A 20,514-nucleotide genomic window follows, 5' to 3' on the forward strand; every position below is an offset into this window, starting at 1 on the left:
GTGTTTTCTCTAGTTTGTCTTGTTGAAAGGATAGGAGAAGAAATGCATTTCAACAGGGCCCAGTCGATATATTATTTCTATAAAGAACAGAGAGAGTGGAGTTGTAGAATATGTCAATTAACAACATGTGTAACAGCAGAATGGACGCAGCGTAGAAGCGCTCTGCACTGAACAGCTGATTACCTCAGCATTAGCCCAGGTCATGGGTGTTGGAACGTAAAGGAAACAGCGACCACTAGAATCAGTCCAATCACTGAAGCAAGGTGAAGACCACTTGAACACGTGACTCTTCACTGAAAACACAATTAGAAAAGATCTGAACAAGGATTATCAGAGCGTTTTCACTTAAAACGGCTGGAAATGGAGCTGAAGAGAGTGAGAACAGTCAAGTTTCAGCTGTAAAACCGAAACAACGAGGTGAAAGACACTTTCAGTGATCTCATCATCTCAAATCATCTACCTGTCTCTTAGACCCCATTCCTAATGGCATTGGACAAAGGACTTGTCACTGTACCTGTCTTGTTAGATCTTCTTATAAAAAGCGTCTCGAGATAACTTCTGTTATGATTTGACGCTAATTAAAAATAAATCGAATTTCATTTAATTTTGCAGAACTGATCATAAGAACGACTACATTCATTTGCACAATGCATTTCTGTAAAAAATCTGAACAAATACCAACTCACCTTCTGGAATGAGCAGTCCTGTCTTCTCAACAAGCTTTGCCTCTGGAACAGCTGGAGGTTTGACACACACACACACACACACACACACACACACACACACACAAACACACGCACACAAACACACACACTTAGTGACTCGGTTAATGTGCTGCTGTCACTCTACATTCACAATAACTGCTGCCCTACGTTAACACTCACCAGCAGCTCTGGTCAGAGCCATCACGGCACAGACGAGTAGAGACACAGTCAGCATCTTCATGGTTGAGAAAATGATGATGATGATGGTGATCTTCAACAAAGAGAAACAGACATGTTAGTTAAACTTCTGAAGAACGTGAGGACAGGACTAGAGTCCATTAGAGGAAGTATAGATGATGATAAGAGAGATGAAGCCGACCTTCTGCAGGATTATCTTCTGTCTTGTCTGTCAGCTTGTAGCTTCAGTCTTCCTGTGTGGAGGTGCTGAACAAGAGAAACACCAGCTCTTATACACTGTGAATTATCTATCTTAATTTGTTTTGAAAGAAATATCTCAATGTACTCCACCCCTGTGATCAAATCGATGGCTACAGTATTTGTACAGGGTCATCAGAACACCACTTGCCACTCTGTTGTTTTCTTTAATAGATAAACAAAGTTTGAGCGATGAGACGGTGAAATTCTTGAGAAAGATCCTGTAGAACAGGATCTTTCGGGTAGAACAGGATCTTTCTTGTCAGAGAAACGGTGAAGCATGACACATAAGATTGAAACATAGATATTAAAGTATCATATCAAATGATGAAGTGAAACACATCAGGTACAGTATATTTCTCTAACAACAACAACCAGAATCAACATCCCTAGTTACTCTAGATAATAAAATAAAGAGACAGAGAACTAAAACTTTCAGCAGACTATCAGAGGTAAGTGAGAGTGGACTGACCTTTCAGCCCCAAGGCCCAAGAGGAGCTGCAGATGTCCAGGTGCAAAATGTTTGTAACTGTATTCAGGTGGAGCAGGGTGTTGCTGAAAAAGACCATTCGTTCTCATTTACACCTTCCGTGGGTAAATACAGGTTGAAAAATATTGGCAATGGTTGTTATCTTTAGGATTCATATTCAAACATCCTTGTCTGGAAATTCTACTGAACTAGGGAACAGATCCAAAACAATCAAATAAAGGAGCCACGTCACACCACAGTGTAGAGGCAGGGTCACCTTTACTGGATGGGTTAAAACATTTTTCACCAGGAATTACAGTGAGAATAATAATAGTACTAAGCTAGTCATTATGAGGTAGAAGTTTTCCCAATAATCATGGAGTAATATCAGTGTAATACATTCATAATAATCCAATAACAATAGAACAACACAAATTATTGCCAGAACATGCCGAAATTCTTTCTTGACCAAATGCTCGATTCTGATTGGTCAATCACGGCAGTCTGTAGTTTCTCTACAACAGTCCGTTGCTATGGGTGCAGCTCTGATGTCGGACTCTGGCGGATCGTTTTCGTGTCAAAATATTGATTTCTTCAGTAAGTAGCCGTGTAATAAGCGGGATAATGTTAGCGGGTCGTTGTTGTGAAAGAATCCCCTTCAGGGCGATGAGAGTGTCGGGGATTCTTTCACAACAACGACCGGCTCGCTGTACATTATCCCTTACACATTAATATTAACAAAATACTGTTATCATATGAAACCAGAAAACCTAAGGGATCCATCGCTACCAACCATGTCATGCTAACATCTGTAGAAGTAATCCCTTTTTAACTATATAAAAATGTGATAAACAATGATAAAAGTATTAATCCTATAACCCTGTGTTTATTACTGAAACAGCATACAATCATAGTGCTGCTGTATAGACCCCCAATGCTGTAACTCACAGCTGTAGTGATGTAATGCTTGTAATGAACTCAAATCACCTCGCAGCTGCAAGGGGCCCAAAACAAGGAATCTGTCTCTGACATAAAGGATGTCGGGGAGGCACCTGGATCATATGTATGGTATAGGGTATATGCTGATTAGTAAGATATTTTGACAGAGACCAGTAGAAGTGAAGAATATTAAAATGTATGATGGCAGGATAGGAGGGATGAGTTCTTTGTTCCAAGTATATAAGGTTATGATGTAAAGCCCACGGACAGTCATGTCCGGACCGGCTCGGGTTTTGGTTGTGTTTGTGTCTGTTGATATTAAACACAATGAAAACTCTGCTTCTTGCAATATTCTTGTACAGCATCAAGTGATTCATTTGAGTAACCTGTGTTGACTTTCTGACACCATTAAAATTGAACATTGAAGAAAATTGAACTGAGATCTCAGCCGTTCCAGGCCGAAGGCTTCAAGACTCAACACATCCTCCATCACATCGTGTTGTAAAAAGTTTTGCGTGTATTAATTTGCAATCATGAGACTCACAGACTGGCTTTTTTTTAATGCTTGAGTCTTTTAATTGTGTAGAAGATAAGAATAACACTCCAGAATGAAAAGGCATAAAAGGCTACATTCATTAAGTAGTTTAACAGTAACAGGAAAGAAGTATAGATCACTACATGCAAGAGGCTACAGATGATGAAGACACAGATAATCACACATCCACCCAACACTCCTGTGGTTGTGATAGGTACTGCATGTTCCTCTGTTATCCAAAGAGATATCATGGCTCTCTGGCGCAGACGAACGGCTTTGCGACATAGCAAGGCTGATCGTCAAATTTCCTCCTAGCTGTAAAAAGACAGAGGGAGTTATTTAGGGATAAATTGTCTGCTTTCTCAGACAATCAATGAACCATAAAAACTATGTATCTAATGAGGCCAAATACTAAATATTTTAAAATTTTGCACAAAAACTAGAGAGGACACAGAATTTTTTTTAGAGGTTTATCAATAAATACATATATATATATAAGCCCTACACTGAGTCTTGCTGTGCATTCATGGAGTACATAAAGTGACTGATTGGGGTGGAACTAGGGATGTCCATAATTAACCGTTTAACTGTTAACCAACATTAAACATTTTAATCGATTAACGCTATCGGTTAAAACGGTTAAAAGCGATGTTAATAATTAACTCAAAAGCTGAGCGGCTCAGAGGAGCGGCTCGTCACCTTAAGAGGCGGAGCCGGAGTTGCAGGATACAGGAAGTCGGCTCCGGACTCTCCAGCTCGCTTGAGTGGAGCGGAGGAGTTGTAGTTTCATAGCATTTATTCACCGACAAATAAACTGTACAAACACTGTCTGCTACACCTACGTGGGACTCAGTTGTCTGTTGTCCTCATACACCGCAGCTGGTACACCGCTGCATGCAAGGCACAAATCTTGTCGGTTAACGGTTAAAACCGGTTAACGAGGGTCGGTTATCGGTTAAGAACATTTTTCAAAATTAGCATCCCTAGGTCGAACGATATTTTTTTTTCAGGATTGATACCGACTATTAGCAATCAGGGAGACCGATAACCAATATTGTGAACCGATACACATTTGCAGTAAAAATGAAAATATTGGCTTAAAAAATGGGAACAACATCAACTCCAACCCAAAACTTTGCAGCAGAAAAGTTCAAATTTGATATTTTATAACTTTATGACTGACTCCATCAAATGCTTTGCACAAACCTTCACCTGCCTGGCCAAGCTAAAGAGGAAGTGGTTTCAGTGTGCCAATTTGTCTTGAAGCCAATGGAATGATATATTGTCAGTTGTCCAATAGTTAGTTTAATGTGCCTTGTCCGTTGGAAACCAACCTACCGACCATTATCATCACTTGTACTGATGTCGGCATTGATAATTCTTTAACCAAAACCCTGCTAAGACCTCAGGAAAAATCCTTTCTCACGCTCTATATATATATTTACCTGAATAGTTCATCACCAGACAATGTCCATTCCCATAATTATTATCAGGCTGTCCTCGATCCCAGTAGTCGTACATAAAAGGTTTACCATCAATCCAGAGCCATAAACCCTCCTAGAAGATCAGAATACAATAGACAGTATGGTTTAAACACTCTTTTTAATTTGTTGCTTTACATTGTGTTTAATCAGTGACATACCTCTTGTGCATCAGTGCCTCCGAGCCATGCCTCTGGATATTTCTTAGTGACACTCAGTATCACACTCTGAATAAAGTTGTACTCATCGAGGTTGTGCACTGATGGAAGGTTTCCACCATAGTCCTGACAATATCTCTATAAAGGATAGAAAGAGTGGAATGGTGTGGAGACACACAAATGACACATTACATATCAAGTAATGCAAAGACAGAAATATGTCAATTAACAACATGTGTAACAGCAGAATGGACGCAGCATAGAAGCATTCTGCACTGAACAGCTGATTACCTCAGCATCAGCCCATTTCATGCGATTTGGAACGTAGAGGAAACAGTGACCACTCCACTCAGTCCAATTAGTGGGGCAAGGTAAGGACCTCTTGACCATGTGACTCTTCACTGAAAACACATTTAGAAAAGGTCTGAACATGGAGGCACCAATGTAGATTTGAGTGAAAACAGAAAAGTTTCAGCTGTGAAACCAAAACAAAGAGGTGAAAGACACTGTGCAGAGCTGAACTCACCTTCTTGAATGAGCGGTCCTGTCCTCTCACCTGGCTCTGCCTCTGGAACAGCTGGAAATTTGACACAGCATTTAGTGACTCGGTTCATGTGCTGCTGTTACTCTACGTTCACAATAATAGCATGCAAACGCTATTTGCTCCCTATTCATTCCAGTGAAGAAGGACAACACGTGGTTACTTCCGGTTGTAAACTAACTGAATAATCAGCAAAATGTGTGTAAAGTATGAAAAGTAAAAGTATTCATCGTGCAGTTAAATTTTCCATGTCAGTGTTTTACTATTATTAATGATGTTTCTGGATTAATATTACTGCTGCAATAACGTGTATGTTGCATTTTTATGGAGCTTTTTTCCTATCTCTACTCAGGTCTTTCAATTTGAGAACATGACTCATTGATTTCACGATCAGATTTTGCAATGCTTTCCCTCAAAACCCTGTCCTCGCACTCAAATAGCCCCTACTCGCGCTTAAATTTGTTCTGCTTCTGCTCAAACTGTATGCTTGCACTCAAGATATATTGTTGCTTGCACAGATTTCATGCACTCCAGCTTCAGCCCTTCTCCTCACACTCAGGCTGTCACACTCTACATTTGTAAATCCACACTCTTGCTTCTGTTTGATTTTCCTTTACTTTATTAATGTATTTATTTTTATGAATTTCAAAATGTATTTATTTATTTTCTATTTATTTATTTATATTTGCATTCATTTTTAATTTATTTTTAAATGTGTGTATTAGTTTGTGTATTTATGCATTTAATTCTGCACGATTTTCCCATTGCATTGATCCCTTATTTATTTCCCTAATCTTATTTGTTTCTGTATTCTTTTCTTTATACATTTATTTGCATATTTCTTACTACAGTGAAGAAATGCAAAGGGAAAATCATGCAGAAATAATTACATAAATACACACATTTAAAAATAAATATAAAAAATAAATAAAAAAGTAAATAAATAAAAGAGTACGCCAGTCTATGAACTGATTCGATACCAGGGTACAGCTGTGACTAATGGCCATTGTATTTTTATTTAAAAGCTTTTACTATGAAGCAGCAAAATCAGGAAATGTTGGGTTTTCATCACCAGCAGCTACAAAGTACAAAGGTACTGAGAGCTGAACACACAACGTCTTTCTCACTGGTCTCCTGCACGCTTGTTTGTGGGGGGTTACTAAATAGCAAGCTGCTAAAATCTGTTAAACAAGGTACAAGGATGTACGTAAAAGAGTACAAATACTTGCAAGAACTGAACCTGAACCGCAACTTCAGGTATCGGAACATCTCCAGCTGTAGATGTTTAAGGCTGTGCTAATTTTAACTCCTTTATATAAACTGTTGGATAAGACAAATTGTAATCTGTAAAGTAAAAAGTACAAGATGTACAAGTCAACACTCACCAGCAGCTCTGGTCAGAACCATCACGGCACAGACGAGTAGAGAAACAGTCAGCATCTTCGTGGATGAGATGATGATGATGATGATGGTCAAAATGATCTTCAACAAAGAGAAACAGACGTGAGAGTTATACTTCTGAAGAACGTGAGGACTAGAGTCCATTAGAGGAAGTAGAGATGATGATAAGAGAGATGAAGCTGACCTTCTGCAGGATTATCTTCTTTCTTGTCTCTCAGCTTGTAGCGTCAGCCTTCCTGTGTGGAGGTGCTGAACAAGAGAAACACCAGCTCTTATATACTGTGAATTATCTAAATCTTTGTTTTCAATAAATATCTCAACGTACTCCCCCCTTGTGATAAAATCAATGGCTACTGTATTTGTACAGGGTCATCAGAACACCACTTGCCACTCTGTTGGTTACTTTGATAGATAAACAAAGTTCGAGCAATGAGACGGTGAAATTCTTGTCTTTCTTGGCAGAGAAACGGGGAAGCATGACACATAAGATTGAAACATAGATATTAAAGTATCATATCAAATGATGAAGTGAAACACATCAGGTACAGTATAGTTCTCTCAACAACAACAACCAAAATCAACGTCCCCTAGTTACTCTAGATAATAAAATAAAGAGACGTAGAATTAAAACTGTCTGCAGACTATCAGAGGTAAGTGAGAGTGGACTGACCTTTTAGCCCTAAGGCCCAAGAGGAGCTGCAGATGTTCAAATGCAAAATGTTTGTAACTGTATTCAGGTGGAGCAGGGTGCTGCTGAAAAAGACCATTCGCTCTCATTTATACCAACCGTGTGTAAATACAGGTTGAAAAATAATTTCAATGGCTGTTATCTCTATGATTCGCATTCATACTTCCTCGTCTGGAAATTGTACTGAACTAGGGAACAGATCCAAAACAAACAAATAAAAGAGCCACGTTTGAAAAGACAACACAAGGTAATTACAGTCACACACACACCACAGTGTAGAGAAACGGTCACCTTTACTGGATGGGTCAAAAAAATATTTCATGGGGAATTATAGTGAGAATAATAATAGTACTAAGCTAGTCATTATGGGGTAGAATTTGTCACATTAACCATGGAGTAATATCAGTGTAATACATTCATAATAATCACAAGGAAATTCTAGAAGACAAAATTATTGCCAGAAAATACCAAAATTCTTTTTTGACCAAATGCTAATTTTACCTTAAAAAACATTACCTGGTTATTATAATTAATAACAATTATTATTAACTGTTAAAATAAAACATGTTTATTCCATACACACACACATATATGTACATACATATATATATATATTTAAAAAATATAGAAAAAAAGATGTAATCATTTCCAAAATTCACAATATGTTTTTATCTTAAGAAATATTCTGTTTCAATGCATATTTACTGGCATTTAGCCTTTCAGAGATTCAGGAGGTTGCTGGGACTGAACACATGGCTTTCAACAGCATGTAAATCCCACTCAGTGCATTTTATTGACAATTTTAACTTTTTTTGGGACCGTAGACATCTATTCAAGGCAGATGGACTCTGTCTAAACAAGTCAGGAGTAACATTTTTCAACTCCAACCTATTCTACTTCCTGCGTCATTCATCTGTTCCCTCTGCCAAGGACGCGAGACAAGAGGAATCGCCACTGGAGGAAGACACAACACAATGTGCCAGGGGACTTCAAGAAGAATCATTTCACCCCCCACCACAAGCCAGCCCTTGGATACAGCAGAGACAAGAATCAGCCTCTGTCTCCGCAGCCTGATAAGGATGTTCCTTTACAAAATGTTGCAAGCACAGATTGATATGTGCTGGGTCCAGGCTTCAAGGCTAATGATACACGTGACTGTTTCCAGGACAAGCTGGGGCCCTGTGTGATGAGAGCTTCTTCTATCTCAGTTCTAATAAGTAGTAGAAAAAGAATGGTGAATCTGCGAAGAAACAGGAAGATTTTTACTGATTGTACAAATTTATCAAATTTAGCATTGATTCCTTGCCAGCCAAACCATGTCCCAAAAAATATTAATAATGCTTCTAGCACATTAAAGCTAGCCCTGTTAAACGTCAGGTCTTTGGCAGGTAAAAGTTTTTTAATCAATGATTTTATTATTGAGCACAAGCTTGATTTTATGTTTTTTAACTGAAACTTGGTTAGACCAAAATAACAGTGCAGCTGTTCTTATCGAGTCGACTCCTCCCAACTTTAGTTTTATGAGCGAAACTAAAATGCATAAGAAAGGAGGTGGAGTTAACATATTGTTTAATTATTCTCGCCAATGCAAACAGATATCTTATGGACATTTTGCTTCTTTTGAATAGGTCGCTGTTCAGCTGAACTCCTCTTCTCGAGCTTTGTTTCTGAATATCTACAGGCCACCTAAATACTGTGCAAACCTTTTGGATGATTTTACTGAACTGCTGTCTACAATTTGTGTTGACTTTGACTGTGTAGTCATTGTTGGTGATTTTAACATCCATGTTGACAACCAACAGGACAGAGGGACCAAAGAACTTTGTCAGTTTCTTGATAACTATGGAATGAGTCAGCATTTGACGGAGCCCACATACAATAGGGGACACACTTTGGACTTAATCATATCAAAGGGCCTGAACATTTCCAAGGTTGTAGTGATGGATGTTGCTCTGTCTGATCATTCTCAATCTCCATGGAGAAATGCCATGTTGGTAAGAAATTAAAAAAGAGTGTCGAAACAAGTTCATTATGAAATCTATAAAGAGAGACTTTGCATTTATAATTCAGAACTGAAAAATGCAAGGCGGTCCTTTCTTCTCTGACATCATCACCAAAAACAATAATAATGCACGTGCCCTGTTTGCTACTGTCGACTGGCTAACAAACCCTCCTGTGTCAGTAGCCTCTGAACTTTTATCCACCAGGGCCTGCAATGAATTTGCTTCCTTTTTCACAGAAAAAATTCACAAAATCAGACAAGCAGTCACTTTCGCCTTATCAGGTACAGGATGTTTGTTGCCCCTGCGTCCACTTAAACCTGGCGCAAATAACATGACACAATTGTATCCAATAAATCAGACATACCTGGAGGAAATCATACAACATCTAAAATCCTCCTCATGCTGCCTTGACATTCTGCCAACAGGCCTTTTCAAAAAAGTATCAGATTGTATGGTCTCAGAGCTTTTACAGATTGTTAATGCATCTTTTGTTTCAGGAGTCTTCCCACATGCCCTGAAAACTGCCATCATCAAACCACTCCTCAAAAAGAACAATTTGGACTCATCGATAGTAAATAATTACAGGCCGATATCAAATCTTCCATTCTTGTCTAAAATAATTGAAAAAAAGGTTTTTCAACAATTAAATAGCTTTCTAGCACTAAACAACTCTTTTGATGTCTTCCAGTCAGGTTTTCAACCTCACCACAGCACTGAGACTGCTCTTGTTAAGGTCTTCAATGACATCCGATTGAACACAGACAGTGGTAGAATTTCGGCTTTAGTTTTACTGGATCTCAGTGCCGCATTCGACACGGTTGACCATAATATATTACTAGACCGACTGGAAAACTGGGTGGGTATTTCTGGCATAGCACTCAGCTGGTTTAAATCCTACCTAAAAGACAGGGACTTCTTTGTGTCTATAGGTAATTGCAAATCTGAGCTGAACAAAATCCCATGCGGAGTTCCCCAAGGCTCCATCTTGGGGCCTCTTTTGTTTAACATCTAAATGCTCCCACTGGGTCAGATTTTTGAGAACAACAAAATAAATTACCATAACTATGCAGACAACACACAAATTTACATAACTCTATCACCAGGAGACTACAGTCCAATACAAGCACTGAGTGAGTGCATTGAACAAGTCAATAATTGGATGTGCCAGAATTTTCTTCAGCTGAACAAAGACAAAACTGAGGTCGTAGTTTTTGGAGCCCAAAAGGAAAGATTAAAGGTCAGTGCTCACCTACAATCTGTAATGTTAAAAAGCTCGGACCAAGCCAGAAACCTTGGTGTAGTCATGGACTCTGACCTGAGCTTTAACAGCCATATTAAGACAATTACAAAGACAGCATTCTATCACCTGAAGAATATAGCAAGAATTAGAGGACTGATGTCTCAGCAGGATTTGGAAAAACTAGTCCATGCATTTATCTTCAGCCGACTTGACTACTGTAATGGCGTCTTTACTGGTCTTCCTAAAAAATTGATGAGACAGCTGCAGCTGATTCAGAATGCTGCTGGTCAATGCTGGAACTAAACATACTCCCTGCCCTACACCCATTTTCTCTCCCATAATCCCCCCTCGGCGTCAACCTCGAACAACTTTGGAAAACCATCTCCACAAACAAGACACCCACCACCTCCATCACCTCCACGATGGAATCAGCCTCTGTCTCCGCAGCCTGATAAGGATGTTCCTTTACAAAATGTTGCAAGCACAGATTGATATGTGCTGGGTCCAGGATTCAAGGCTAATGATACACGTGACTGTTTCCAGGATAAGATGGGGCCCTGTGTGATGAGAGCTTCTTCTATCTCAGTTCTAATAAGTAGTAGAAAAAGAATGGTGAATCTGCGAAGAAACAGGAAGATTTTTACTGATTGTGCAAATTTATCAAATTTAGCATTGATTCCTTGCCAGCCAAACCACGTCCCAAAAAATATTAATAATGCTTCTAGTCTTCCTAAAAAATCGATCAGACAGCTGCAGCTGATTCAGAATGCTACTGCTAGAGTCCTCATTAAGACCAAGAAAGTGGATCATATCAGTCCAGTTCTGAGGTCTCTACACTGGCTCCCTGTCACTCAGAGAATTGATTTCAACATACTGCTGCTGGTTTACAAAGAACTAAATGGTTTAGGGCCAAAATATATTTCTGATCTTCTGCTATGTTATGAACCATCCAGACCTCTCAGGTCATCTGGATCAGGTCTGCTTAGTGTCCCCAGAGTCAGAACTAAACATGCAGAAGCAGCCTTCAGTTTTTATGCATCAAATATTTGGAACAAGCTCCCAGAAACCTGCAGGACCGCTACAACTCTGAGTTCTTTTAAAACAAAGCTTAAAACTTTCCTTTTTGCTGCTGCCTTTAATTAAACCAGATAATGATCTGATACTGCACTAGAGCTTTTACTCTTTTGTGTTTGATTCTATTTTAGCTTCCATCCTAGCTTTTATTTTTAGCTTGTTTTTATTTTCTAATCTTTAATGTTTTTATGTTTTTATGTTTTTATAACTGTTTTAATTATGTCTTAATGTTCTTTTGCACTTTGTCGCAATGTTCTTGAATGTTTATGTAAAGCACTTTGAATTTCCCTGTTGTTGAAATGTGCTATACAAATAAAGCTGGCTTGCCTTGCCTTTCAAAAACAACTTTTTCTCTGCGGTCAAAAACTGTTTGCTGTCCAGTTTGCTGCAAACAAAAAAAGACATGAACTTTTATTAACAGATATTCAGGCTTCATTAGAAAATCTAAATATAACTTTGAATATAAAAACATAACACTCCCTACAGCCCCATTATAAACAATCATAATCTCATATATTCAGGTAACCCTAGCCCGATATGGGTGCTGTCCATGGTGCTTATTTTCCAATACAACCACATAGGGCTGGGCAATGTGGCCTAAATTTTCTATCACAATATTGATTATTTCATATCTCGATAATGATATACTGTATATCAAAATATATTATGTTTTCTGGTAATTCAATAAATAAATAGAATAAATATGAAATAATTACATACTTCAACGAATATTTATTTAGTGTTCTGATATCTACTTGTAGAAAAAAACATCACTAGGAAATGGGTGATTCCTGACCCCCTTTACTTCACCTAAAAATGAACATATTATTATTATTATTATAAATGTTATGTAATGGAACGAACAATTGACTTTCACTCTTGAAATATACGTTCTTTTTTTTCTATAGAGAATTCAATACAGTTGTTACATAAAGAATAAATGTTCCAGTTTTTCATTATAAAAATTGCAGTAAATATATACCACAGTATAAAAATAATAAAAAAATTAAATAAATTATACAACAAATAATAAGTGCAGGGAAAGGAAAATATATAAATAAATAAATAAATTAACCAAAAAAAGCAATCTAATAGTTTTTGCCCAATTATAATTTTTGAGTTTTAAGTTTTCAATAGTAGTCAAGTACATTTTAAAATTAGTATCTTGAAAAGTATAAAAGGAGGGAAGTCTTTAAACCATATAATTTTATGGATATAGTATTTTGCTAGGATATTAATCAAATGAATTATGTATATAAAAATGTAATTGTCTCCTAACATGATAATGTGTTTTGAAATCTTAAAAACATCTTGATTGCTGATAAAGTAAAAAAAATTAAAAAAAATTAAAAACTTTTTATTGGCAGATATGTATGATGTGGTATACAAGATTCAAAAGTATAATATACAGAAAAAAAACAAAAACAAGGTGTATCCAAACATCTAAACAACCCAAGCAGATAAATATGCAGTAAATATACTGTAAAACTGCAGTACGGTATCAATTAGACAGACAAGGGAAAGACACATGAGCAGGTAAATTAATACAACTGACTTAACAGGTGAGTCTCATTTATGAAGCAACACAGAGAGGTTGCTATAATATGAAAAATTAAAGGATGCCATTTCTTAGCGACATGATCATTACATCCTCTGAGTGAATATTTACATCCCAATAGGAGATTTCCAGGCAGAAAGCATTCTACAACGCTCCAAAAGAGTGGTAAAGGCAGTTATGTCCTTTTCTTATATAATTAAGATTGAAGTTGGCATTCCAAAAATTGCCAGAAGAGGGCATAGTTGTACCTTGATCTCTAGAGCAATAGTTAGAATATCAAAAACATAGCACCAAAAATGTCACCAATATATATATATATATAAACTTGATGGAAATTTATGTCTGAAATAAGTGCTGGCAAGTTAAAAAGCACATTTTGATATAAAAAAAGACAAAAGTTAGGAGTTTGTATCAATCAAGGTTTTATTTCAACAATCAGTGATTTTACAGCTGACGTCTTGATGGTGTCTGAATCAGTTTATTATATAGTAAAGTTTATTGTGATCTCACCAGAATCGTGTCGACGCTGTTTTAGGCTCTTCAAACTAAAATTACAAACAAAAACAGTTGTCAGTCGTAAATGACAGCAGAGGTGTTGTTCTCACAAAATGGGTGAATATAGTAATAAAATAAAGAAATAACAAATGCAATTTACAAGTTCTCATCTTCGGTCCTACTCTCACCTATGGTCATGAGGGTTGGGTCATGACCAAAAGAACGAGGTCGCGGGTACAAGCGGCCGAAATGGGTTTCCTCAGGAGGGTGGCTGGCGTCTCCCTTAGAGATAGGGTGAGAAGCTCAGTTATCCGTGAGGGACTGGGAGTAGAGCAACTGCTTCTTTGCGTCGAAAGGAGCAAGTTGAGGTGGTTCGGGCATCTAGTACGGATGCCCCCTGGACGCCTCCCTTGGGAGGTGTTCCAGGCACGACCAGCTGGGAGGAGACCACGGGGAAGACCCAGGACTAGGTGGAGAGATTACATCTCCACACTGGCCTGGGAACGCCTCGGGATCCCCCAGTCAGAGCTGGTTAATGTGGCCCGGGAAAGGGAAGTTTGGGGTCCCCTGCTGGAGCTGTTGCCCCTGCGACCCAAACCCGGATAAGGGATTGAAGATGGATGGATGGAAGTTCTCATCCAGTGTCTCTGAATTCATTGTTCAGTTATCTCTTTCAGTATGCCAAATAGTGAGTTGAGTGGTTTTTGTATCAGAATGACTCTCTTTTCTCTTCCTAGCTGCAACTAACAATTATTTTCATTATCAATTAATCTGCAGACCAATAAATCAATGTATTGTTTGCTCTATGAAATGTCAGAAAATAGTAAAAAAAATCACATTCACAAGGAATCCATCGGTACCAACCATGTCATACTAGCTTGTCATGAAGGAGGTTAAATAACGCTCCAAACTTACGCTAAATGTTGTCGAGGAAAAACTGTCATGGCCATTTTCAAAGGTGTCCCTTGACCTGCAGGGGTGTAACAAAGTAGGGGGCTCATCCGTGACTAAAACCACATGCAGTTTGGGGGCAAGCCATAGTCAAGTCAGCACACTGACACACTGACAGCTGCCGTTGCCTGTTGGGCTGCAGTTTGCCATGTTATGATTTTGAGCATACTTGTTATGCTAAATGCAGTACCTATGAGGGTTTCTGGACAATATTTCCCATTTTTTTGTGTTGTTAATTGATTTCCAATAATAAATATATACATATTTTTGCATAAAGCAGCATATTTGCCCACTCCCATGTTGATAAGAGTATTACATATTCGACCAACTCCCTTTAAGGTATATTTTGAACAGATACAAAATATGAGATTAATTTGCGATAATGGCGATTAATCATGGATGATCATGCGATTAATCGTGATGAATATAATATTCCGTTTCTACCAACAGATCCCCCGAAATGTTACACACACAGAGGAAATTTCCCGCAATATGTTTTCACTTCCTGCCTTACAACAGCGTCTTCCATCATATCAATTAAAGGGTATTGATCCTATAAACGCTCCTCTCTGGAGAGGCCGGTGTAATCAAACTTCCTCTCAAATGACTCCAGAGCTGATGGAAGATGCCTGAAGGAAAGCAACCCACAGCTCTGACAAACACAAGAGTAGTACTGTGTGTGTGTTTTTTTTAGTTTGTCTTGTTGAAAGGATAGGAGGAGAAATGCATTTCAACAGGGCCCAGTCAATATAATTGAACATGATTATTGATTAAAAAACAAACTAAAAAGACCCAAAAAACAATAAAAGTAACTGAGGGGTTAAAAACTCCTTAAAAGAAATGTGCACTGACAAATAACTGCCAGTACCAATTTAAGAAAAGCTTGTTTAATTTGAAACTGTCATAAGCTGAGTTTTGTTGACGCATGTGATAGTTGCATTTATCCTCTTTATGATATTTTAACCATGTGTTGTTGTTTATCATTTGACCACCTTTAACCATATAACCATTTGATTATTTTCAACAATATTCAATTTCATTATGTCCATTCACCATTTTGAAAACTACTCGTCTTGAGTTACTTTAAAGGTGATTCATTATATTTTACTGTGTGATTTCTATGATGTGGAAGATGAAGGAATGAGGCCTTGAAAATTGAAGAGCTAAACAGTTCTTAGAAAAGATTTGATAAGAATAAGGAAGGTTTTACTTTTGAGTTTTATCTTTATGTTTTACTAGATGTGATTTTTATATCCAAAAAAACAAGCATTTTGATGTGCATTTGTAACTGCGTAGGTAAATCGCAAGTGCTTCAAACATGTAAGGTGTGTGCGTTTATCTCTCTTTTTTGTGAACTTAGCGTGCCAAGTAAAGTTCATGTTCCTGTGTTAACTGTGTGCAAGGCAGGTGCAAAAACCACAAGTTTGCAGAAGCAACAGGTAAACAGGAAAAGCAACTGTTGCAAACAGGAAAACATCTGCTTAGACAGGGTGCTTCTGTTCTGAGCTGGTGCAGAGTTGCGGGCAGAGTACATGTATATAACACATGAAGTTGAACCGCTTCGAGGCTCGCTTTCCTGATGCTCCGAGAGGTAAGTTCAGTGCTCTCCGCTCTACGGCAAACATTACTGAGATGAAGTAAATACCGAGGCCATGCTGTTATGTTATTAAAGGGAGAATCAGTGAACAGAGTTAAAGATGTAACTTTATGTTTGATTGATTGCTTTGAATAGATCGAACAGTAGGCCAGTAGTTTAATAACATAGTTTACTCCAAGTCGAGAATGGAGCCGGCTAATAGCCGAGGAGGAGTTCAGATTGGGGGTACTACGATAACAACGGGACGTTCACACTGAGAACTAGCCGTTTCTCTCGGGAGCTACGGGATCGCTAGCAACCGTGATACTGATCCTTGAGTGTTATAGGCGGCAGATTAATGAACGTGCCGTTTTTGACACTCTGAGGGCAATCGTCTTGTAAGCTCTCGGTTTATAAATAAAATAGGCGGTAGAAGGTATTGAAACAACTCCTAGAAATAGGATCATAGTGGTAGAGGTCTTTCTGACGCTTGTTTTAACAGTCTCTAATTTTAGTTTAGGTTGTCTATATAAACAGTATATACACATGCTGTAGCAAAAAAAAAGAACATACAGTTGTATTTCAGTGGCTTTAAGATAGCATGAACCCGTTTTAGATAATAACTGAATATACAGTACAGTGTATTTGTATATGTGTTTTTAATTAAAAACTATAAAGCTCAACTTCTTCTTTCACCTCTTTTCCTGTTGACAAAACTCAAACTGCATGTTCAGCCTCACTGTGTGATGGAGATTCTCCTGTGTGCAATCATTAGGCTCACAGACTGGCTTTTTTTCAATGCTTGAGTCTTTTAATTGTGTAGAAGATAAGAAGAACACTCCAGAATGAAAAGGCCAAACAGGCAACATTCATTAAGTAGTTTAACAGTTACAGGAAAGAAGTATAGATTACTACATGCAAGAGGCTACAGATGATGAAGACACAGATAATCACACATCCACCCAACACTCCTGTGGTTGTGATAGGTACTGCATGTTACTCTGTTATCCAAAAAGATATCATGGCTTTTTGGCGCAGACGGACGGCCTTAGGAGAGAGCAAGGAGTGTCGTCAAATTTCTTACGATCTGTAAAAAAACAGAGGGAGTTATTTAGGGATAAATTGTCTGCTTTCTCAGACAATCAATGAACCATAAAAACTATGTATCTAATGAGGCCAAATACTAAATATTTTAAAATTTTGCACAAAAACTAGAGTGGACAGTGAATTTTTTTTAGAGGTTTATCAATAAATATATATATATATATATATATATATTTATACATAAGCCCTACACTGAGTCTTGCCGTGCATTCATGTAGTACATAAAGTGACTGATGGGGGTGGAACTAGGGATGTCCATAATTAACCGTTTAACCGTTAACCAACATTAAGCATTTTAATCGATTAACGCTATCGGTTAAAACGGTTAAAAGCAATGTTAATAATTAATTCAAAAGCTGAGCGGCTCAGAGGAGTGGCTCGTCACCTTAAGAGGCGGAGCCGGAGTTGCAGGTTACAGGAAGTCGGCTCCGGTCTCTCCAGCTCGCTTGAGTGGAGCGGAGGAGTTGTAGTTTCGTAGCATTTATTCACCGACAAATAAACTGTACACACACTGTCTGCTACACCTACGTGGGACTCAGTTGTCTGTTGTCCTCATACACTGCAGCTGGTACACCGCTGCATGCAAGGCACAAATCTTGTCGGTTAATAACCGGTTAATGAGGGTCGGTTATCGGTTAAGAACATTTTTCAAAATTAGCATCCCTAGGTCGAACGATATGTTTTTTTCAGGATTGATACCGACTATTAGCAATCAAGGAGACCGATAACCGATATTGTGAACCGATACACATTTGCAGTAAAAATGAAAATATTGGCTTAAAAAATGGGAACAACATCAACTCCAACCCAAAACTTTGAAGCAGAAAAGTTCAAATTTGATATTTTATAACTTTATGACTGACTCCATCAAATGCTTTGCACAAACCTTCACCTGCCTGGCCAAGCTAAAGAGGAAGTGGTTTCAGTGTGCCAATTTGTCTTGAAGCCAATGGAATGATATATTGTCAGTTGTCCAATAGTTAGTTTAATGTGCCTTGTCCGTTGGAAACCAACCTACCGACCATTATCATCACTTGTACTGATGTCTGCATTGATAATTCTTTAACCAAAACCCTGCTAAGACCTCAGGAAAAAAACCTTTCTCACGCTCTATATATATATTTACCTGAATAGTTCATCACCAGACAATGTGAATCCCCACGATTATTATCAGGCTGTCCTCGATCCCAGTAGTCGAACTTAAAAGGTGTACCATCACTCCAGAGCCATAAACCCTCCTAGAAGATCAGAATACAATAGACAGTATGGTCTAAACCCGCTTTTTAATTTGTTGCTTTACATTGTGTTTAATCAGTGACATACCTGTTGTGCATCAAAGGCTCCGAGCCATGTCAGTGCATTTTTCTCAGTGATACTCAGTATCAAACCCTGAATAAATTGCTGCTCATCGACACTATGCACTGATGCAAGGTTTCCACCATAGTCCTGACATTGTCTCTATAAAGGATAGAAAGAGTGGAGTTGTGTGGAGACACACAAATTACACATTACATATCAAGTAATGCAAAGACAGAAATATGTCAATTAACAACATGTGTAACAGCAGAATGGACGCAGCGTAGAAGCATTCTGCACTGAACAGCTGATTACCTCAGCCTTAGCCCAGGTCCTGGCTTTTTTAACGTAGAGGAAACAGCGACCACTGAACTCAGTCCAATCACTGGGGCAAGATGCAGACCACTCGAACACGACAGTCTTCACTGAAAACACATCCTCTGGAACATCTGGAAATTTGACACAGCATTTAGTGACTCGGTTCATGTGCTGCTGTCACTCTACGTTCACAATAATAGCATGCAAACGCTATTTGCTCCCTATTCATTCCAGTGAAGAAGGACAACACGTGGTTACTTCCGGTTGTAAACTAACTGAATAATCAGCAAAATGCGTGTAAAGTATGAAAAGTAAAAGTATTCATCGTGCAGTAAAATGTTCCGTGTCAGTGTTTTACTATTATTTACGATGTTTCTGGATTAATATTACTGCTGCATTAACGTGTATGTTGCATTTTTATGGAGCTTTTTTCCTATCTTTACTCAGGTCTTTCAATTTGAGAACATGACTCATTGATCTCACGATCAGATTTTGCAATGCTTTCCCTCAAAACCCTGTCCTCGCACTCAAATAGCCCCTACTCGCGCTTAAATTTGTTCTGCTTCTGCTCAAACTGTATGCTTGCACTCAAGATATATTGTTGCTTGCACAGATTTCATGCACTCCAGCTTCAGCCCTTCTCCTCACACTCAGGCTGTCACACTCTACATTTGTAAATCCACACTCTTGCTTCTGTTTGATTTTCCTTTACTTTATTAATGTATTTATTTTTACGAATTTCAAAATGTATTTATTTATTTTCTATTTATTTATTTATATTTTCATTCATTTTTAATTTATTTTTAAATGTGTGTATTAGTTTGTGTATTTATGCATTTAATTCTGCACGATTTTCCCATTGCATTGACCCCTTATTTATTTCCCTAATCTTATTTGTTTCTGTATTCTTTTCTTTATACATTTATTTGCATATTTCTTACTACAGTGAAGAAATGCAAAGGGAAAATCATGCAGAAATAATTACATAAATACACACATTTAAAAATAAATATAAAAAATAAATAAAAAAGTAAATAAATAAAAGAGTAACTGCAAAATAAATAAATACATTTTAAAATGAATACAAATAAATACATAAATAAATAAATAAATAGGAGTAAATAAAAACAAAGATAGTAGATAGAGTTGTTCCGATACCAATACCAGTATCAGAAATGTGTCCAACACTGGCCAAAATTCGGGATCGGGAATCAACGAGTACGTCAGTCTATGAACTGATTCGATACCAGGGTTTCCGCCAGCCTGAAATGACTCCCCACCAGGCCAAAGCATCGGAGAATTATACATTTTTAAGATGTTTTTTAATCTAAACTGTATTATACAAGTAGCAAACTCCTTTAAGAAATAACTCAGTGCGTAGGTTGTGTGCTTAACGTTAGCAAGTGTCGTGTTTGCGGTCAAGAGAGAGACAAAGAGAGCGAAGGAGCGAGTGTGTGTGACGGAGTGACAGTGAGATGAAGTCAGCCGTAATAGCTGTGAGCGTAGAGTTGCAGTGTGTGTACAGTTTAGACTGTCGTCGGTGAATAA

General features: G+C 37.9%; 3 protein-coding genes across 12 annotated transcripts in view; all 3 read right to left on the reverse strand.

Annotated features, from left to right (window-relative positions):
- The window catches only part of dysf (dysferlin, limb girdle muscular dystrophy 2B (autosomal recessive)), a 98,441-nt gene extending 97,468 nt beyond the window's left edge, over positions 1-973 (reverse strand). For 5 of the 6 annotated variants that reach the window (XM_074624231.1, XM_074624227.1, XM_074624229.1 and 2 more), the window contains exons 1-2: positions 885-960; positions 687-737 (exon numbers count right to left, since the gene is read on the reverse strand). In XM_074624231.1, coding sequence (XP_074480332.1) covers positions 687-737; positions 885-945 — 112 coding nt within the window. In that variant the 5' untranslated portion in view covers positions 946-960. Of the gene's footprint in view, positions 1-686; positions 738-884 lie in introns of all 6 variants that reach the window. The other variant, XM_074624234.1, reaches the window with a different exon arrangement.
- A 2,126-nt stretch (positions 974-3,099) lies between these two features.
- On the reverse strand, positions 3,100-6,822 carry LOC141760558 (ladderlectin-like). The gene is made up of 6 exons (XM_074623450.1): positions 6,648-6,822; positions 5,248-5,298; positions 5,013-5,122; positions 4,725-4,859; positions 4,528-4,639; positions 3,100-3,397 (listed from the first exon to the last, which is right to left on the reverse strand). Exons 1-6 carry the CDS (start codon positions 6,805-6,807, stop codon positions 3,330-3,332), a joined length of 636 nt encoding a protein of 211 aa, XP_074479551.1. The 5' UTR covers positions 6,808-6,822; the 3' UTR covers positions 3,100-3,329.
- A 10,228-nt stretch (positions 6,823-17,050) lies between these two features.
- The window catches only part of LOC141760559 (ladderlectin-like), a 138,884-nt gene continuing 135,420 nt past the window's right edge, over positions 17,051-20,514 (reverse strand). For 3 of the 5 annotated variants that reach the window (XM_074623455.1, XM_074623456.1, XM_074623454.1), the window contains exons 2-5: positions 18,964-19,088; positions 18,676-18,810; positions 18,479-18,590; positions 17,051-17,335 (exon numbers count right to left, since the gene is read on the reverse strand). In XM_074623455.1, the coding sequence (XP_074479556.1) occupies positions 17,268-17,335; positions 18,479-18,590; positions 18,676-18,810; positions 18,964-19,088 (440 nt within the window). In that variant the 3' untranslated portion in view covers positions 17,051-17,267. Of the gene's footprint in view, positions 17,336-18,478; positions 18,591-18,675; positions 18,811-18,963; positions 19,098-20,514 lie in introns of all 5 variants that reach the window. The other 2 variants (XM_074623452.1, XM_074623451.1) reach the window with 2 other exon arrangements.

The sequence above is a fragment of the Sebastes fasciatus genome, chromosome 22 (assembly GCF_043250625.1).
Source record: "Sebastes fasciatus isolate fSebFas1 chromosome 22, fSebFas1.pri, whole genome shotgun sequence".
Taxonomy (NCBI): domain Eukaryota; kingdom Metazoa; phylum Chordata; class Actinopteri; order Perciformes; family Sebastidae; genus Sebastes; species Sebastes fasciatus.